Below are 21263 nucleotides of genomic sequence, written 5' to 3'. Positions count from 1 at the left end.
TAAAGTTTCATCAAGATGGTTACACATGATGCATTAGTTTAGAGAATGTCAGTTCCCTTGAAATACCTTTACACAAGCCATATCTGTGCTAAGATCAAAGGTGAATATTTTTTCTTTTCAGCACCAAAAATAGATTAATAAATATAAATAATTTCCCTAAGGTGACTCTCCTCCTTAAGAGAATTGTGTAATGAATATATGAAAAGTTTGGAGAGAAAAACTTATCTGCATTCACAAATTTCAGATAGGGTTGGATTTTTCATGCATGATCAATGAGATGAAGTCCACTAATTGTGTGATCATTTCTTTGCCTCCAATTGTCCTCCTCTACACAGCTTCCTCTAATTCTAACCACAGGCCCAGAAGAAATAATGATCACTGTTCAAAACTTGCTCAAGTTTTCATAATATTTCTACACGGTGTAAAGTTATTCACTTTCAACACATCCTAGGAGGCATCCTAGGGAAAAGTAGCTACTTACTTGTGTTTATCTTCTGGAGTGAAATATGCTTTTCCAGTTGTCTTCTAAGTTTCACCTCTGCTCCATATTTTCCAGTGGTCCCATTGTCAGCCAGAATAAAGTGAGAATGCATGCTGTTGAGAACAGTAAGCTTGCTCATGGGATTGGACATGGTCTGATATGGCCGGACAACCTGCAGGATTTTAAAAGGAAGAGGCAGAAGTTAGAGAAAAGGAAGCAAAATTTAAAAAGGAGAACTGGACAGAGAGAAAAGAGAGAGAGAAGAAAAATCAATTCTTTGGTGCAGTGAAAGTACAGTCTACGTCCTCTTCCTAATACTGCTTTGTGTAAAAGCAAGATTATAGTAAGTGTTCTATTCAAAGCAAGATTATGCTTAAAGAAGAAGTATTTATTTATTTACTGAACACATACAGAAACGAGAGTTTGTCCTTTCCTTGTACTCAAAAATTGACATGTGAATGATTGTTTCATTTTGAAGTTGTTTATCTTTTATTTGCTGATGAACAAAATAATTTTTAAATTTAGTTATTTTGTTTCTTTCTCTTCTCTATCATGTCCATACTCTAATAAGCACAACACAGGAATCATGATTCTGAAGAATGGTGGGGAATGGGAGGGGACAGAGGTTAAATTTTTCTGTCAAGTCAGCAATGTGAATTCTGTTATTTCAGAGCCACACTGTTCTTATTAGACACCTTATCTGAGTGGAAATGTTGAATGTAAAATAACTATTTCATGAGATGAATCAGGCTCGAAATGATCACCACTATCTTATTTTTTTGTTATTGTTCTTCTTTTAATTTCATGGTTAATTACACTACCTAAAACAGAACAATTCTTAGTGTGGTCTTCCAGATTTTTGATATAAAAAGAAAGCAAACCTATTGTGAGCTAGTTGCTTAATATACACATTGTCTATATTTCTTGCAACAAGCCTACAAGATAGAAGCTGTTATGTTTGTTTTATAGATGAAGAAACAGGTAAAGTAGATTTTCCAAGAATCCACTATGAATATTATCAGAATTCACATCCAGAACTGCCTGATTCCAAAACCTATGCTTATTCTCTTTTTCCACACTGCTCACACACAGTTAAACAATATGTATTCAAAATCCAACTCTAAATTATTTTGGTAGAAACTTCCCCCAAGACTCTGAAAAGGACATTCAACAAATTCATTGCCACACAGTACCATTACAGTTACTCCTGTACTGAATCATCAGAACTGACAGGACAGAAATAAATGCTGTTGGGTTTTTATATCTGTGCTTTTGTGTGGTGTGTACATCACCTATGAAGTTAAGATGCTCTTGTTCATTTTCAGGATGTAATAACTCCCCATGAAAAGGTGTAGTAAGATTGAATAGTTTGTTAAAGGAATTATAAAATAATTTAGGAAGGACAGTTTTTAGTAGCAAAGATCTCATGAAAGTTTTTGTTTTTCAGACCTTGGTACTGATTTTGAAACTACACATTTCCTCTTTATTTTTATTTTTTAAGTGAGAGGAGGGAGATAGTGAGACAGACTCCCACATGTGCTTTGACCAGCAACCCCCATCTTGGACCAATGTTTGAATCAGTTGAGCTCTTTTTAGCACCTAAGGTCAATGCTCAGACCAACTGAGCTATCCTTAGCACCTGGGGCCAAAACTCGAACCAATTGAGCCACTGGATACCAGAGGGGAAGAAAGATAGAAGTGGGAGAGGGAGGGGAAGAGAAGCAGATGATCACTTCTCATATATGCCCTAACCAGGGATGGAACCCCAGGACTTCTGCATGCCATTGCTGCAGGCCAATGCTCTATCCACTGCCAACCAGCCAGGGCCAAAACCACACATTTCTATAGGTCTGGCAATCACAATCTACTCAATAAATTGTGAGTGAATGAATATGACAACTTCAGACCGACATGCTTTTGTTCACAACTGAAAAAAAAACCAACCTTTCTTTTCTGAATTGTTTGAGAATTGATCTAATCTAAATTTAAGATTTGTAATTCTGAGCTTTGAAATATCTTTTATTTTTTAATATATGTCCTATTTGTTAATATAACAGTAATATAAAATTAATTCATAGCATTATTTTAGTTGGTTCTTATTGATAAAAAAGCCCAGAATTTTTTGATTATTGTTTCCAGTAATCACATGGAACAAAATCACTTCTTTGTCTACATTACTAAATGAGTGTCCCTCAAAACACAGAGACAATGGTTGGCTAACTCCATCTTGAGCTCTTTATCAGTGGAAGAGTAGGTCACTTGTGGTTGAAATTCCCATTTTGTTGTTACTCACTTTTGATCATAAAACATTCATTCTACATCAGAGTGGAACTTAATAAATATTAATACTTTGTTGAAAGAGGACTAGCTAAAAGACTTTCTCCTATTATTTAAAGTGCCCTGCATTGTCCTTTTGGTCAAAAGAAATGCTCTAGTTACTCTTCTTCCCTTTTTAACAGCAGGCTCCATGCTAAGAAGGAAGACGCAGAGCAATTCTGTGAGCAGAAAAGGACAGTCGATTTTTTGGAGGTTCAACTCTGTATGACAGTGAACTCAGACATTTGTTTTAGATGCGGCAAGAGGATGTACTTTCTAATTCCTTGGAACCTAATTAAAGGCCATCAGTGAAAGTGACATTTTCAAATGAAAAAAAGGCATGAAAATAATTCTAGGCCAAGTTCATGTACTCACCACAATCTGAGAATAAAAGAATATAATTAAATCATCAGACTATACTCTATGCATTTGTTTCCTCCATCACAGGATTCTAAGGACATTGGTGCTTCTGTCTTCAGAGGGTTAACCTTCTTCTCTTGTGAAACATGGCACACTAGTTCTTTGGGAATACTGTTCATTTGAATCAGTCATGAAAAGAAGGTCAAGTGTACTGTATCACATACTCATTTTAATTTCTTCATCTTGCTGCTTCCCATTTCTTTTGATCTTACTTATGTGAGGGGTAAATAAATGAAAGGTAATCATATCTTGGTGGGATTTTGTCTGCTAAATAGGGCATATGTAAGTCTGAAATAATTACAATGTCCTAATTTATTTTCTAGTCACTACTGTAAAAAAAATATGCTGAATCCTGGAACAATTCTAAATGTGAGTCATGAAAATCTGTTTGAAACCAGTCCTACCAATGGCTGCGGGAGTTGAAGTCTCATATTTTTAATCTCTAAAATAACAAGAATCAACATACTTACCTTAGATGAGATTATATGTGTAAAGTACCTGGCACTGTGCCTGGCTCCTACCAGGCAATCTATAAATGTGATTTCCTTTTTAAGCTCTGCTTTATTTTACCAACTATAAAGTGATTTTTCAATTACAAACTGGTAACCAAAAGGAAATGACCAGAGAAAAATCACTAGATTTTGTTTCACACAAGGGAATTAAACCAAGCAATGCAAGTAAAGGCAAAAACTTAGCAATCAGAAACATACGCAAGGTGTTTTTTCTTTGCAGTCTTCCCAGGCCATCCAAGAGAGTGATGCTCGGAAACTATTTGTTGATTAACTACGAAGTAGGAAATAACTTTCCAAATACTTCAGAGAAATGCATTTTGGTCTGACTTATGTACAAAATACACTTGATACTCTTCATTACAAACATACCAGCAGTCTATTTTTGTTTGAGTTTCAATTTGTGTATCTAAGAAAGCTGTACTGATCTTCCTGGTATGTTTTTCACATAGAGAAAAATAATGCCTTTATATCAGATAAATACAAATGAATTTTTCCCTTTGACAAAATTTTGGAGGTAATGCATTCACTTTCATTCTTAAGAGCTCATAAAAAGGGGACTTAAAAAACGTGTGGGTACGTGTATGTGTTTGTGCATGTGTACACTCATGTATAGTAACAACAGTTGTGACACGTTCATGACTTGTAGGTATATTAGATTACTCTACGATGCTTCACAGCCAGTTTTTTCCCGAGAGAGCCAAGCCCTAATGACCTACAGCACCCATTATATGTAATGAGTCAGCTTCTCCCTAAGAATAACAAATAGTGCAGGTTATGTACCACTCTTGAGAGCATTAAGAAGAGAATGACTCAAATAATTCTTTTGTTTTATAGTTCAGATGAGGAATCTGGATTGAGAAAGGCTGAATTTTGCTTGAAAGGCCTACATATCAACTGATCTTTCAAGATTAGTGAAACGAGTAATATCTAGAGCCAGTCCCCTAGAACTGTCGTCTAGTGTACAGAGGTCCTGAAAGGCATCAGCAGGTAGCAAAATGGAGTTTATGCTTTGGTTAGAAATGGAAGTTAGATGCTTAGTACTTTTCGGGTATCATGGGCCAGAATACCTCTAAGTAATGACAGTTTTCTTTTCTTTCTTATCCCTCAAGAGTAGATGAGAGACTTTTTCATTCTTTAACCTATTGTACAGCATTTTCTACTGGCTGATTGGTGAAATTCTGGTTCTAAGGCCTTTGTATACCTTGACTCTAAAAGAAAGAGGCAATGATTTGGGAGTTCAGAAGATAGTGGGAAGTCAGAAGATGAGGGTTCATGTTCTAGGTCCTCTAGTTACTAATCTATAATTTGAACAAGTCTTTGAATTCATTCATTCATTTAGTCACTCAAGAATGTAATAAGTACTTTGTGTTGGCTTGGGGAGACATATAATCTCACATCTAGGTAATATCTCACAATAAACATTTAAAACATATTTATTAATAGTAAAAGAAACATTTTGGATGGTAGCCTTATTATCCATAAAATAGAGGACTTGGCTATAATTTTTAAAGGTTTTTATGAATAAAATTGAGTTTGGACAGCATGTGTTAAAGAGTACATTTGTGTTTTCTGAGTTAGAGCAGGATGATGACCCTCTTATGTGTGTTGGCTACAAAAACAACAAACCAAACAAAAACAAACAAAAAAAGGCAGTTTGCATGTGTCCTGAGGTTTCTTTCATTTTGTAGTACTTTCTATAAAGGCACTTAGGTCATCTGTGACTTCCTTCCTGGACAGAATTGAATTGAGCTGAATCAGGTTTTTGAGTCCCAGGCCTTCGGCAATCCCAGACCTCATTACCTGAGGACGTGTGTATCAGCGTGCCCCAGGCAAGTAGCAGGGTATGGTGCGGGTAGTGTGTCCACAAAGACACACTCTCCCAATAGTACTATGATTTTAATTTAGGCAAGAAGAAAATTAGCACTCAATGTCCACTTTATGCCAGGCACTGAGACAGACACTTTCACCCAGATTAATCCATTTCATGCTTATTTTACAGGTGGAACTACAGAGGCTCAGAGAAGTGAAGTTTCTTGGCCAAATTTGCTCCACAAGCACTGTTCCCTCAAAACCCCATATAGACCTTACATTCCTTTACAGACCAGATTTTAGAGGGCTGATAGAGGACCCAGCCTGACATTAATTTATAAAGAATACCATGATTTTGCTGCTGGATATTTTAGCCAGTGGCTTAGCTGAGGATGAAAGTCCTTCTGACAGCTGATCAGATTATTTCCAAATGAGTCCTCTAGAACTGGCTAGTGTACAGAGGTCAGGAAAGGCACCAGCAGGCAGCAAAGTGGGGTTTGTGCTTTGGAGAGAGAGAAACAAGGAGTGGTGAGGTTCTCTCAGAATCAGGCATGCGTTTCTGGGAGTGCAGAGGGGGTACTGCTGAGAAGTGGGAAGCGAGCTCTGTATCCAAAATAAAGGAACATGGGGACTGAGAATGAGATGTAAAGTAAAAGAAAGAAAGGCACTGTGTGTCTTTATAATCACAGAGAAGCCTGTGCTGTGGGTACACCGGCGTGTTGCATACTGTTCAGACAGCTTGGCTGTAAGTCTAGGTACAAAGTAGGGCCATATTGAAACCTCATTCCGCCTCTCAGCTCAGCATTCCAAACAGTAAAGCAGCAAACTCAGTGACCCATCTCAGAAGCAAGCCGCAAACTTTAGCTGTGACTCCCACGAAAACTCATGGGAAGAACAACTAATTACATCCTTCTGCAGCACTCTGACAACGTGTCCCTCATTCAACCTGTAGGCTGCAGAGTGGCCCCATCCTCATTTCAGGCTTCCTTGTGAATAGGCTCCGCTCCCTCTGTCCTGTCCTGAGGGGAGCCCTGTACCACTCAGACGCAGGGCTACTAACAGTGGGAAAAGACCCTTGAGCTCAAAAAAGAATTTGTGTTTTAGAAATCACCATGTATCAGTGAGAACATTTTAAAATATGTCCAAATTTTTTGAACATCTTTCCTTAGTCTGGGCTGGATGCAGTGACTCACGTTTAAGAAACAGTATAAAATAAAAGCAATGGTGTGTGACATCTAAATCCAGGTGGTAAGAAGATTCCTCTTATCTCTCTTGGATCACTTATTCTGGGGAAAGCCAGTTGCCCTGTTAATAAAGCAGCCTTTTGGAGAGGAACTCCTAACCAACAGCCATGTGAGTGAGTCATCTTGGTAGAGGGCACTGATTCGTTCCTCAGATGGTGCAGTCCCAAATGACATCTTGACTGTGACCTTAAGAGGGATGCCAAGCCAGAGCCACCCAGATAAGCCACTCATAAACTTAAGTCCCACAGGAACTGTGAGACAATAAATGTTGTAATTAAGTTTTTAGGGTAATATTTTACATAGTGATAGATAACTGATATAGTATAGTAGTGTATTATTATTATTATCTTCTTTGAGGCTTCAAAATGTATCCTTTCCCTTCTATACTGGATTAGCTGATGCATCATGATTCCATGACTTCTTGACCCCACTGGGTTCTCTGGGCTGCTGGCATTCTTTCCCTGGGCTCTGAACCGTCTGGTTCCTGTTCTCCATTGGGGCTGGGACTACCAACTTCTACTCTCCTCAAGTGTCTGACACAAACACCAGCCTTCCTCATTCAGCAGATGCACTCTTGCCAGTCAGCTCAGCTGACTCTATTCAGGTAACTTACCCTCTGTGTCTCAGTGTCTGCATATGCAAATAGAGATAAATAATGATTAAAACCACCCCATTGGGATGTTGTAAGGATATAAGCTCATAGAACAATGCACATAGGAACTCAAATAAATGGATAGCTGTTATTATTGTGGAAAAATAGCACTGTATAATAAGTAAGGATATGGTCTTGGGAGCGAGAAAGCCTAGGTTTAAATCCTAGCTGCATACATTATTCATCATATAATCCTGGGAAAGTTACTTAATCCCTTTGTTGTTACGTTTACCACCAGTATAATGGAGAGGATGATAGTGATACTAAAACTAACAACTTTTTACTGCCATTAAAAAAATTAAATGACTATCCATATAAAAGTGCTTAGATGGGTGCTGATATTTATTAAGCTCTATAGAAGTGTTGATCTTATTGTTGTTGTTTTTTAAATGATAAATGATAAACCTCCAAGTTAAAACTTCTATATCCTGCCACCAACCCTTTGCATACATATTATTTCTTCTTGTCCAGTTACAAAGGTTACAGACGTTAATATCCCCCTTTGCTCTGGACTCCTTTACCTCAGGGTCTTTCTAGGACTTAACTGATCAGTTATATCCCCTATATCTCTAGCTCCCCATCTACCATAAGCATACAAACAAACTCAAGTCTCTCTTGTCTTGATGGAAACAAAAAACAACCCTCCATTTATGGCTCCCTTTGGCTACTCATATGTATCTCTTGTCTTCACAGACAAACCTGTAAACGAGTAGTTTCTACCTGCCATCTCTGGCTTCTCCTTCCTCAGCCCATTAAAAGGGGAGCTTGCTTCTTCACCATTCTGATACAGAGTGAACCAATGAGGCTAGTGATGTCTGTCTTAATAAATTGGATGAACCATTCCAAGTCCTTACCTTCCACATCCTCTCCATTCTATTTGGCATTGCCCTTCACTCCATCTGAAACACATGTTCCCCGTGGGTTCCATAACACTCTCTGGTTTTGCTTCTACTTTTAAGCTCTTCTTTTGGTCTCCTCTGCAGGCTACTTTTCCTCTGCTCAGCTATACAATGTTGGAAGAGTATCAGGATCCAGGGGTAGGACTTCCTTTTCCTCATTCTATACACAGTCCCTTGTTGACTCACTGGCCTGCTGGGTATTTTCACATGAACATCTCAAAAAGAACTTTGAAACAAACATATCCATATCAAAACTTAACACTGTCTTCACTGATTTGCATTCTACATGTAAGTAAATGTAGTCTAGAGCCTGAGTGTGGTCCAGGGTCCATTAGCACTGGACCTGTAGCAGACTTGGGTAGATCTTTTAGCCTCTGAACTTTTTCTCTCATGTCTCCTGGCTATGTGTTACTTAAGCTAGTCATGGAAGTCCAATAAACTCTGCATAAGGACGATTACTATGGTAAGTTTTCTGAGCCTGCATATGACCCCATACTTGGTTTGCCTTAGAAATAAGTTACATATGTACCAAATTGATAACTACACCAGAATTATCAATCAATTGTGTTATTAAACTTGATTTTTCTTAGCCTGAAACATAAAAATGACATCAAAAGGTAACTTTCCAATTAAATATAAAAACTTGTAAAGATTATAAAATTCTGAGACTAAATCTGTAATTTAGGAAACTAAAAGATATTCTTGAGTGTCAAGATAATTTGATAACCACATAAGATGATGTGTTGAAAATCTCCCCAAACACAATTTTCATCCTTAGGGTTAAAATGAAAACTATTTTTTCTTGTGATCATATCTGGATTTTTAATTTGACATGTGTGTTGTTAATCTATATTTGGGAGAAAACAAATGACAAAGGCTTCAGAAATTATACAATTACCTAGAAAAAACTGGGGAAGATTGTTTTCTAAAGGAATATAAATCGAAAATGAGTCATATGAAAATTAAAATGCATTGGAAGTTCTTTCTTGACTTTACACTGGTGATACTTTCTTAATCATTTAAGCAAGTTGAGATTCTCTAGGGACAAAGTAAAAGACGTTGGCCATTCTCATTGCGCCTATTTTTATTTCAGTTTACAGGCATAAGATATTTGTCAATCATCTAAGTTAACAATAAGAACATAATATCATTAAATATTGTCTTACATCTTACTTGGCATACTACTAGTTAAGAGTATGGGCTTCGAGACAGTGGATCTTGGTTCTTCTAATCCTTATTTAGTTGCTTTACTATAAAAAAGAAATAACACATGCCTCATAAGGCTAATAATATGTGCCATCACAGACAGCATCCTCAAGTAAGAGCTCAATAAACTATAATTACTATTATTATGATTATGTGCATAGAAATTTTATAATGATAGACAGAACAGGTGTTTTTATAGTTCACTTAGGGATGAGGCAATCAAGTCTTACAGAGTTTAAATGATATGTCAAGGTTTTATGTTCATAGAAAGTATTACATTAGATTAGTGGTTAATATGAAACAAACAAAAATAATTCAGGCTCTATTTTTGAGGGGTTATTCATTAAATTGGGTAGAAATAAATCTTGAGGTTAGTATAGAATTATGGGCTGTAATAGAAGAAAGGGGAAGTAGGATAATATGGAGAGTGAGTTAACCTCAGTAGCTGAACAATACACATTTTCACATCTAATATCAAGACAAAAAATATTACTATCTCAGTATTCATAGCATCATTCTAATCAGAATCTGTTATAATGATCTATTAATTGAGAAAAGAAGGGCCTGGTTAATAGAATATTTAAATTTAAAGAATTAAGGTTAGTTCTATTGTTCAGTTGGGTGGATCATGAATTTCTCAAAGGGTTTAGAGAAAGGCCTGTTCTCATTCTACACTTTGCCTTTATACTCAACATACTGAACTTTAACCATCCACCTCCCACTTTGAGTTGCTAAACTAGCAAATAGTTTTATATTCACGTTTGGTTAAAAAAAATGCCCTCACTATAGTCACTACAGTACGATCAAGTTTGGTTTGGGAATATAATTAGAGATGAAACTGTGATCAAGTTGTGAACTAGGTATGATTTATGATAGCATTTTTTCCATAATGTTTATTTTCCTTATATCCTGAATTTCATCATGCCCAATTAAGCTTCATCAGGACTTACTGAGTACTTACTACGTTGAAGTTCTCACTTGAGCTCTGAGAATCCAAAAATTCATGTTTTATATCTTTAAAATATAACTCAATCTCTAGCTAAGAGATAAGACTTGAAAGGAGATAAATGCTACAGGATAAACAGAAGCAGACTCAGGCCAATTTAACCTTTCTTCTTTAAGTTGAAAATTAGTTTTGCTTTTATATACCATTCCAAAGGGATATTCATTTTCTGAGATGAAGAGCAACCAGCAACTGCTGTGTTGACTACTTCTATCCATAGCAACAGTCTAGTTGTACTTAAATGTTCAGTGTCTAAATGTGCTAATTTGAGAGCCAGCTCCACACAGATAAAATAATCTATATTTTCTATCAGTTAGGCAATAAATACACTGCAGTAAATATCAGGCATAAGAAATGGAACCTTTATTTTATCCTTATATTTTTATTTATTTTAAGTAAATTTCCTAGATTTTTCTTGACATTATTTTGTGCCACTTCAACATGATTCTAGAATACAGGAATAGACTTAATCAAAAATGCAGCTATTCCATTTTTCAAATGATTGCATTGTGATGAATTCTGAAGTGGTAAAGGTTTTAAAAAATACATTAGTTTTTTTTTCCGCTGCTCCTGAGATTTACCTTTTGATGTTGATTACATGTGAGTTTATATTATATAGAGTAGAAGAAAAAGGACAGAGGCATTGAATTAAACTAGCTATGAAACTTGGTATAACTACTTAAGAAGCTTTACCAGAAAACACATCTATTTTGATGATGTTAGGGGGATTTATACCATTGATCACCAACATTTTATTCAAACACTACTTTTTATGACAACTTAGCACTGTATTCTTTTTTTAAAGATCACATTAGATAGCAAACACATGTAAAAAAATCCCTCAAACTATGTCATAAGTCCAATCCACCAAATAATTTTGTTCCAATAATTTATAATTTGAAAAACAAACTCTATTATTATACAAGTGCCTGAGAAATTCTATACATATTCCAACTACTCATTTTTTGGGAAAAAAAATATATTAGCATGGTTGAAATTTAGCAGATCTTAGTCAAAGATTTACTAAAAAACTAAAATAGCAACTGTCTTTCCTGAGTTCGCTACAACCTGCCAATTTCATTTCCTTTTCTGTATGGTCTCTCTGCAGGTTCATTTGGATCTTGGGGAGCTCTGGCTTGCCATCATTAGACTCGAGCAGGATAATGAATGTGCACATTTTACTGTACATACAAGAGACTTTTTCTATCCTCTCAGCTGGTATCAAAACCATTTCTCATTGGAAAGTCAGACAATGTAACTAAATCCTATTGGCACAGGCATGCCCAAGTTCCTATTGGCAAACAAGTGGGAAGAAAATATGGAGAGAAAGGAAAGGAGAGAAAAAAGAGTATAAGAGGAGGTAAAATCAGAGAAAAATACTGGAATTGGAGGAAAATGAATCAGGGGTGATTCAGCTCAGCAAAACAAGTAAATGAAATGTAAGTATTGTCTTTCTGCAATCATATAAGATTTATAAGATGAACAAACAATGATATAAAACAGGCAACTGAGATAATTACTTGGTTACTTTCTCTTGAATAAAGAAATAATTAGCTTCTATTTTTTCCTACATGATCTGAAAGAGAAAGTTCTAAAATGTGCCCCCCAATAGAATAATAATAACTTGGGTTTACAATAGAAATCCTGAAGCTATGAACACTTAAAAATGATTTCTGAATAATCGCAACATTTTAAATAACTAATTCATTAATAAAATACAACAACAAATGTTTTTGGTAGTAGGACATTTTAGCATATTCTAATTCTTTAAGAAATATATTTATTCTAGGTCACAGCATACACTTAAAAGCCAACTTGGAATCTAAGGCAAGTATTAAGCAAGCATACTACATCAAAGACTGGTCCTGGACCCTCTAAAAAAATAATAAAATTACTTTTATGAGTCAGTTCTGACTATATAACATTTTGGGAATTACTCCTTTAGACAGTTGTGTGTGATATAAAACAGCCAGTCAATTTTAGTTATGAGCATATTACATTGATTAAATTAATATTTCATTCCTCACCCTACATATTCTGTATAAATTAGTGTGTTCACATGTGATTTGGTAGCATTGACATAGACACTTCTTATTCCATAAAATAAAATCCATGAAAGATTGAAAGAATATTTGTTTACTGCTTGCATTTCATGGTATTTGATTTTTTTTATTCAAAGTATTTTGTATTAAATTGGAAAAATTGCATATATTGTATTGCATTGAAATAAGATGGTTTCACTGTACTGCAGCACAATAGAATAAGCAGTTTAAGACCAGTTAATTCTCAACCTCTTTGAGGCTTTTTGTTCTTGTTTTGACAGACCTCATATTATATACTTGTAAAAAGCTACTTAGTACATTTGTTCTACTCTGTGGAATGCCTGGGTTGGGAAGAAACAGCTACTGCTGATCTATTGGAGTGAAGCAATGATAAATAACTAATTGCTAAAATTATTGGGGAATAGAAGTGAATAAAGTATGGCAATCTGTGTACATAGTTTAATTATTTATTTATTTATTCATTTTAGAGAGGAGAGAGAGAGAGAGAGAGAGAGAAAGGGGGGAAGAGCAGGAAGCATCAACTCCCATATGTGCCTTGACCAGACAAGTGCAGGTTTCAAACCGGCGACCTCAGCATTCCAGGTCGACGCTTTATCCACTGCGCCACCACAGGTCAGGCCTGTGTACATAGTTTAACACATTTCTACCAATGGAATTTTGAGCAATGTTATATAAGGGAAAAAGTCTGGTGGTTAGTGGGAAGGAGGCTGAGAATGTACCTATTTGTGGTTAAAAAAAAGAAGAAAAAAGAAAAGAAAGAAAGAAAACAGGAAAAGACACCCCTGGAAGAAACAGAAATATGGTGATGACTCAAAAAATATAAGACCAATTTTTCTCTAATAGTAGATTGATTGGTCAGTGTGAAGCTCTGGACATCAGAATAGAAACAGAGGTTGGCACTTGGCTGAATTTGATCAAGGCTTCTGAATAGTTCCAGAATGGGAAATAAAGAGCCCAAGTATGCCTACTCCTTGCCCAACTAAGGAAGCACAAGCTCAATGGAAAGAATCTGCCTTTGTAGTGTTCCCGACCTAGATGAAGGACTATCAAATAATAAAATAGCTGGAGACTTGGAGTGAGGAGAATCCTTTTTAATGTATCAGTTGATGAGTTCCCATTGTTAATTAATCTTAATATAACCTTGCCAAGGGCACTTGCAGGATTTGATGGGTGAGGAAAGACCACTGCTTGATTTGGACCAAGAAGACAGTTCATAAGTCTTTCTTATGACCTTTCTTAGTCAGAAAAATTGACAATGGAATTTTCATAGATAGAATTTGGAAAATGAGTCTCCCAAGAAATGATTCTTCATATAAGTTTCCTTTTGGGAGGTAGGGGCTAATAGAGTAGAGTGATATGCATATTTTGAATTCTAATTTTATTTAACTCTTTTGATATCACCTTTATGAGAAGTCACATACAGGAGAAGCTCCCAAGACTTACATCTCTTCCAATCAGGTCCTCCTGGTTTTCCACAATTCCCCAGGGGGCGATGCCTATGGTACATATCTTCCCTCGAGACTTAGATGCATGGTCCTTCAAGGCATCTCCAACATGACGAATAACACCTAAAAGGAAAAGATGTATTACTTTTGCCTTTTAAAGTAGTTACTTTCCAGTGTTCTAAAAGAAATTGTGATAACTGTTTCTCCCAAGATTAAATAAATGTATTGAATATAAAATTGTGACACATTTCTACACAAATGGCATATGCTTATATGAATATAAACTTGTGCCTCTAATGCCAGATACATTTGCCAGGCTTGTATATAAACTCCAGCTATGCATTTCTTATTTTATATGAAAAAAAAGATCTAGCATCTATAAAAACATAAATACAATTATTTAAACTTAGGAAATCTTTTTCTTTTTGTCAACCTTGAGTCCACCTTTCTATTTGTGGATACATAATATGCAGGCTCTACCTGTAAAGAAAGTGTTGGCCTATTCAGTGGAAAGCTTATGTTAAAATGTATAAATACACCTCTCTATCTTTATCATTCTAATGTTTTCCTCTTCCTTCATGTTGGCATTTCTTATCACTGTGGCCTTTTTCATCAGAGTGAAAAGTAAGAAAATCAGTTCAGAAGATGGTAGAAAACCTATGGCTTATCCATTTCTAAAGCATTTAAAAAAAAGTGCAATTGCTAATTTTTTTTAACCTCTCTCTCAGATGATCATTTTCATAGGAGATATGAAATGTATTTTCAAGGAAAAATATTCACACCTAGTTCCATCTCCTATGTGAGAGCTGAGTTGGATTTTATTTCTAAGTTTGAATAGATTTGCATCTCTTGAATAGCTCAAAATGTCACCTGACATAGTCTGTCATGAATCATAATCATACATGATGATGTCTCTTTCACAAGTGAAACTCCTTGAGGAGAAGGTTGGAGGGTCACTGTCTAACACATCTTTGTGTGTTTCAGGGGCAAACACAGAGTAAGAGCTCAGAAACTGGGCACTGACCTAAGTGCACAGAACACATCAGGCACTTTAATATGGGACAGGACATACATGTGCCAACAACTCAGTTCTGAAACATACATAAAATAAATTAGAAATCTCCTTTGATTTTTCTCTATAAGAAAAATCAAATATCAGAATAACGCAAATAGCCACTAATCCATGTTGAACTATTCTGGGAGTGTTGGGAACAATGTCAATTTTACTCACTAGCTTATCTGTGGATCTCCTAAGTGAGAGTACTGATCTAAAAAATACAAGAAGAAAAGCTGTGATTAATAATGTTAAAACATTTTCCCATGTATATGCAAAACTCCTTTCAGGGCCAGTTCTGGACAGGAAGTTTAAGATCATGGCCTGCCCCTTTATCTGCCACACTTCCACCATTATCTCATCTAACCTGAGTGGACCACCATTACACTGAGCATTAAGCCTGGAGTGAGGCAGACAAGAACTCTTTGGCTTACTGTATTTATGCTGCACATTCTTTTGATAGTAGATGCATTTCATAAAAGAAGAAAAACAATAAACAGTGCTCCAAGTACTCAGAAACAAAAGATGGGTAAAAATTTCTTTTGAACCTTTAGAAATTTTGAGTTGGTCTCTATATGAGTTTCAGTTTATGTCAGGAAAGCAAGAGACTGAATAATCACAGGTGAATAATGTCTGCTAAGCTGTAAATGAACACTGGAGCCTAAAGCCTAAGCAGTCATTGAAAGAACATTGCTTTGTAGATGTATGGTTACTACAAAATACACAGTGAAGAGACAACTGAGCAGGTCATTCTAAGAACATGTCAGTTTATAGACTGAGTCAGAATTTCACATAACAAGGATGAGGACGGGCAATCGCAGAGTTCACTGCTGAAATGTGCTTTTGGGGTTCCATGCTAAATGTTCGCAAATTCTAGGTATTGAGGAGAATTCTGGGTGCAGGTCTCGCTCAAACATCATCCAAACTACAAACAAAAAAATAAAATAAAAACACTGAGCTAATCTTTTATTTAAAACTTGTTGGTCTGGGGTTATGTTCGACTGCTCCAATAACTCCAAGTGTGTTTACATGTGAAGACTTTGAGCCTTGTAACAAGTTTGAATTAACTCGCTGCAGCTTTTCTTGTGCACCTCCAACTGGGACTTCAGACTCAGGCCGGGGAAATATGTCAAAACAATTTACAGGCATCCATTCTGTTTTCTGTCGCACATTACTTCTGCAGATAAGCACTTAAGTCTAAGTGGGTTTGTGAGAATTAGTTTGACAGCCTGCCTGTATATAGAAAATTATTTGGCAAGTAGAAAAAACTTGTTTGGAATTTAGAGTGGAATGTATCGTCTACTGATGCTGAGATTATTTAATAAAACATTTGAAATAAGAAAGAAATAATACTTTGGGCTTTGCTATCACAATTTATGTCCCAGGTGGAAAAGGCATTTTACAAAAATTAAAGCTATTTGCATCAAACTTAAAATGACTTGAAGAACAGAGTCAAAGCTTCTGATTTAGAGCAAAAGTTACTCCTTAAAGAATTATTGGTTACAGCATAGGAAATATAGTCAATAATTGGTAAAAAAAAATTCTTACCCATCTTCTGCTTCTGAGTGCATCTAATACTGTAATAACAATGTTTGATTTTGGGGGGTACGAGACTTATTGAGGGGAGAAGTTATATAAATGTCTAATCACTATGCTGGTCACCTGAAAGAATATAATGTTGAATGCCAACCATATTTTAAAAATTTAAAAAAAAAAGGATTATTGGATGCTTATTTGGCAACTTGAAGTATTGAAAATGTGCTATGAAATTCTATTCGTCACAATTAAAAATTCTGTACAGTCCAGTATTAAATATACCAATCTGTTTCTTATGTGTAAATAATTCTTGGCTGAGAAATAGTGCAGTTATCATTTAGTTAAAGGAGAGAGAGAGAATCAGTGAGAGGAGAGATAACCAGTGAGTAGAAACGCATGAGGGAATAGAAACACATTTAACCTTATGAGAAAATTACAGTGTTCTCATGGCCTTATGTTGCCTTTCTCTGTCCCACTTCCAATTACCTGTGTTAACCCCTCCAGTGAATATCCATGCTCCAGTAGTCATGGCTGCTTTGATAAGACCTTTCCCAAAGACTTGCTTGAGTTTTGGCTGGAGTTCAAAGTTCTGCAGGCCTCCATGGACAGAGATGAGGAGCTTGGGAAGCTCCAACTGCCATTCCTTGGTCATCAGGTGTAAGAGGAGATCAGGTTTGGTATCAAAAGATACTCGCACATACTGGAAGAAGAACAGCCGTCAATTAGGGCGGCAGGGTAGGGCTGGCTCCTGTGGTTTCTCTTCAGTGATTACAATGATATATGTACTTACTTGAAGAAAATGTCTCATATACACTCAGATTTTTAAAAGGGGGCAAATCAGATAGTTTACCAAATGAGCCTTCATTAGACAAAGGGAGACACCATTTTTAAAGGTTTTCTTGAAAATGTGAATTACTACAAACTTTAAAATTATTTGATTTTCTTAAATGTACCAACCAGCACAAATTTCCTGGAATATCTTTTTTGTTCAAAGGAAACCATGTTTATATTTTACCAACATTAAGATTTGTGCAACAATTCAAATGTTTCTCATATTTTCAATCTAAGTAAGCCTTTTATACCAGTTGGACCTGAATGTAACTGTTTTTGTGACCTTATTATTTTGAAAGGTTTTAAAAGTTGTACAGTTCTACATAATGTATTAAAATTTTTAAAGTAAAGTAACAGCTGATTATATTTATTTAAATCTATAATAACTGCATGCCAAATGTTTTCTTTATCTTTCAAAGAAGGCAAGTGACCAAAGGCATGCCAAATACTCTTGCAGTATAGTTGAAAAACATTAAAGTATATAGCAGATGTAATAAAATATTACCACATACAACCAGAAATAAACTTATGATAAATATATATAAATGAAATGTCATAAATACACATATGATAAATCTATGTATATGGTTTTTTTTTATCATATCAGATAATATATACAGACACTTTATTTAGGTCTCAGTTTAATTGTATAAAGGCTTCCATCTCTATCTGGAAACAACTGAAATACTGAGAAATGTTTTTGAAAGTCTTCTGTGATATAGTGCTGAGCTGGAATGAAAAGAGAGAATATTCAGATTCCTAAACAAAGGGGAAGCTGGAAGCACAGGAGGTAAGGAAGCACTAAAGCAGGTTTAGCCCTGACAATTTCTTCTAACCCCTGGGAGACCTTGCATATCTGCTTTAATGGCTTTATGCAGTATGGGTGAGTCTAATGGGGACACCATTTAAAACTGGGATATTTTAAAGGCTTCCACACTCAAGAGTAAGGAAGAAAAAGAATGTCTGATGTACAGAAGAAGAGAGCTGGGAAGTTCGCCTGCTTACCTTTGTTCTAAATGGATAAGGAAAAAAAAATTCCCCCTGATTATATAAATATATAGTCAAAAATGGACCCTCATACATGTTTTGGTCCACATTCACACTATTAGCATGATTTCAGGAACCTCAGACAGAGCGATGGTCTGGTGAGGTCAGGCTGCTGGTCGGTGGCAGAAACAATTCAAATCCTCTGTGGGGGAATGTGTCATCAATCCAGGTCTCAAATAATTCCCATGGGAAAAACATAATTTCATAGTAAAAAAATTAAATAATAAATTATACATGGAAATAAAATGGCCTGAATGGAAACAAAAGGAAACAACTGACAGTAGAGTAAGATCCTTAAAGACTCCAAAATGGCCAGACTCGGAATATGAAATAGCTATAGGTTAAGAAATATAAATGGGAGGATTGAATATTTGAGTGCAAAACAAGAGAGTATAAGGAAGAGCCATGTACATTTGAAAAATAATAAAAAACAGAACTTCTAAAATTAAAATGTAATAATTTAAATGAAAAATAATACAATGAATACATTTAACTACAGATCAGACAGGCTAACAATAGAGCCAGAGAAATAAACCAGATATTGCCTAGAGAGAAAAAGGAATTGAAAACAGGAAAAAAGAAAATTGAGACCATTGGAAGAAAGAATCAGAATTGTAGATAGAGATAAAAGGTAACAGTGACTAAGCAATACTTGAACATATACTGTCCAGGAATTTCTCAGAATAATTGAAAGATACCAATTCTCAGATCTGGGAAGCTCAATGAGTCCTAAGCAGGATAAGTAAAAAGAAACCCCACCCACAGACACCTGATAAAGAACACCTGTTCTCTTTAAAAGTGTCTGGAAGCAAAGGCAGATCACCTATAAAGAACAGTCATCAGACTGAAGGCCTAGTCCTTAACAGCAACAATGGATGCCAGAAACCAGTGTCTTCCACGTGCCAAGAGAAATTATCTGTCATTGTAGAATCCCATATTTGGCAAAAATATCTTTCCAATATCTGAGCAGATTATAGACATTTCAGTCAACCAAACTGAAAATTTACCTCTAGTGGATTTCATAGAAGTAAATGTAAAATTATATATATAGCAGGTAGAAGTTACATGATCCCAAACCCCAAATAGATGATCTGGGATATGAGAAAAAAATGGTAAACAAAGATATTAGCAAATATACGGTAAATCTAAAAAAAAGTTACTTGTAAAATACGGAATGATAATAATGTGTAACTTGTGGTGGAAAAGGTAAGAAATAAAGCACGAATTAATATAGCATGTAATTTGCATGGTAGTAACCAGAGTTAAAGCATTCTAAAGTCTCTATGTTGTGTGGGAGAGAAGGGAAAGGGATTGATTAACTCTGGAATTGTTAAGTATTAATGTTGAAGTAGCATAACCACAAAAACACTAGAACTGCATATGATCATACAAACATACTTTTGGATGGATATATAAATAAAGCTACCAGGAGATGACAATTTATTGCCATATTTTTAGATCTAGGAGTCATTGTTGGAAAAAAAAACCTCAAAACCATGTCAATTCTTTTGTTAAAGTATATTTTAAATATTTCTAGTTATGTGAGGCAAAAACACTCAACATATGACAGCTGTTTGATAAAATAAACTGCACCATCAAGCAATACCAACAAGCTAAAGTTTTTGTACACATATACAGACACCTAAAAAAATGTTGTAATCTAATAAGCTGGTTCTTTATTGATGTGCTCTATTTAGCAAAAATCAATTCCAGAATGGAAACAGTAAAGGTTGGTGATTTTAGCTATGTACTTATATCAGTAGAATTTAACTGAAGTTTACAATATGAAAATGGCATATTTTGTGCACAAACTCTCATGCAGAGGGCAAGAACTTTCAGATAACTAGCAACAGAAATTTTCAACAATGTATACTTTTGCGACATTCATGTCCTTGGGGCTGGAGAGAGGGTATTGCAGTACTGGAAACAAACACAAGTGTTTCTTAACTACAGCTTATTATCTATTTTATATGTATTATCTTATTGAGCGATTGTTTATAAGAAAAATATCTAGATAATAAATACTATAAGATAAAAGAATAAAATATTTTCTCTGCCTGTACACTGAATCTGTACTTGAGTAGTTAAAATTTGGTGGCTCTGCTGAATTGAATTTCTATCATTCTAATTCCAGAAAGGGATATGTAGTAAAATAAAGTAGAACTGGGACTCAAGACGTCTCCCTAAGTGTACAAACCAAGAATACTTAATGTGAGAGATGGTAAGATATTGCTCTTCAAGTTACTGTTCTCTTATTCACAAACTTTAATGTATCACTTTCTTATTCCTTTTAAAAAACAACCGAATTAAATGAGCCACATTCTTCTGAGATATAAATTACACTTTTTTAAATATAGAAAAGCATATAAAGTATAAAGATACTTCTAAAATTATGTTGCCCCTTGCATAATATTTCTAACATTTCTGAAAGATTGTTAAGATATAGTTCTAATGATTAGAGAAGGCATATATGAGAACAGTATGCTTTGAAAAATGAGATAAGTAGTTAGGATATATGGCTTTTGGAACTTTGGTATGCCTCTCTAAGCATCCTTACCTATACATTTTATTTATTCAGGTAAATAATGTAAGATTTGGAGCTACACTTAGTATCTGGAAACAGATATGTATATATTATTAATTTATATTGTATGAAAAGAGATTGTAATTCATACTAAGAAATTATAAAATAATTTTAGCAAACTGAACCTAGCTAAATAACATATAAAATTCAGTAATTCATAC

General features: G+C 35.2%; 1 protein-coding gene across 6 annotated transcripts in view; it reads right to left on the bottom strand.

Moving 5' to 3' along the window:
• Positions 1–21263, bottom strand: part of TRPM3 (transient receptor potential cation channel subfamily M member 3) — a 542782-nt gene that overhangs the window by 242262 nt on the left and 279257 nt on the right. For all 6 annotated transcript variants that reach the window (XM_066257103.1, XM_066257105.1, XM_066257106.1 and 3 more), the window contains exons 4-6: positions 17127–17340; positions 14049–14173; positions 482–653 (exon numbers count right to left, since the gene is read on the bottom strand). In XM_066257103.1, the coding sequence (XP_066113200.1) occupies positions 482–653; positions 14049–14173; positions 17127–17340 (511 nt within the window). The remainder of the gene's footprint in view (positions 1–481; positions 654–14048; positions 14174–17126; positions 17341–21263) is intronic.

Source organism: Saccopteryx bilineata, chromosome 2, assembly GCF_036850765.1.
Source record: "Saccopteryx bilineata isolate mSacBil1 chromosome 2, mSacBil1_pri_phased_curated, whole genome shotgun sequence".
Taxonomy (NCBI): domain Eukaryota; kingdom Metazoa; phylum Chordata; class Mammalia; order Chiroptera; family Emballonuridae; genus Saccopteryx; species Saccopteryx bilineata.
The sequence above is the reverse complement of the archived record's forward strand: the minus strand, read 5'-3'. Positions and strand labels throughout refer to the sequence as shown.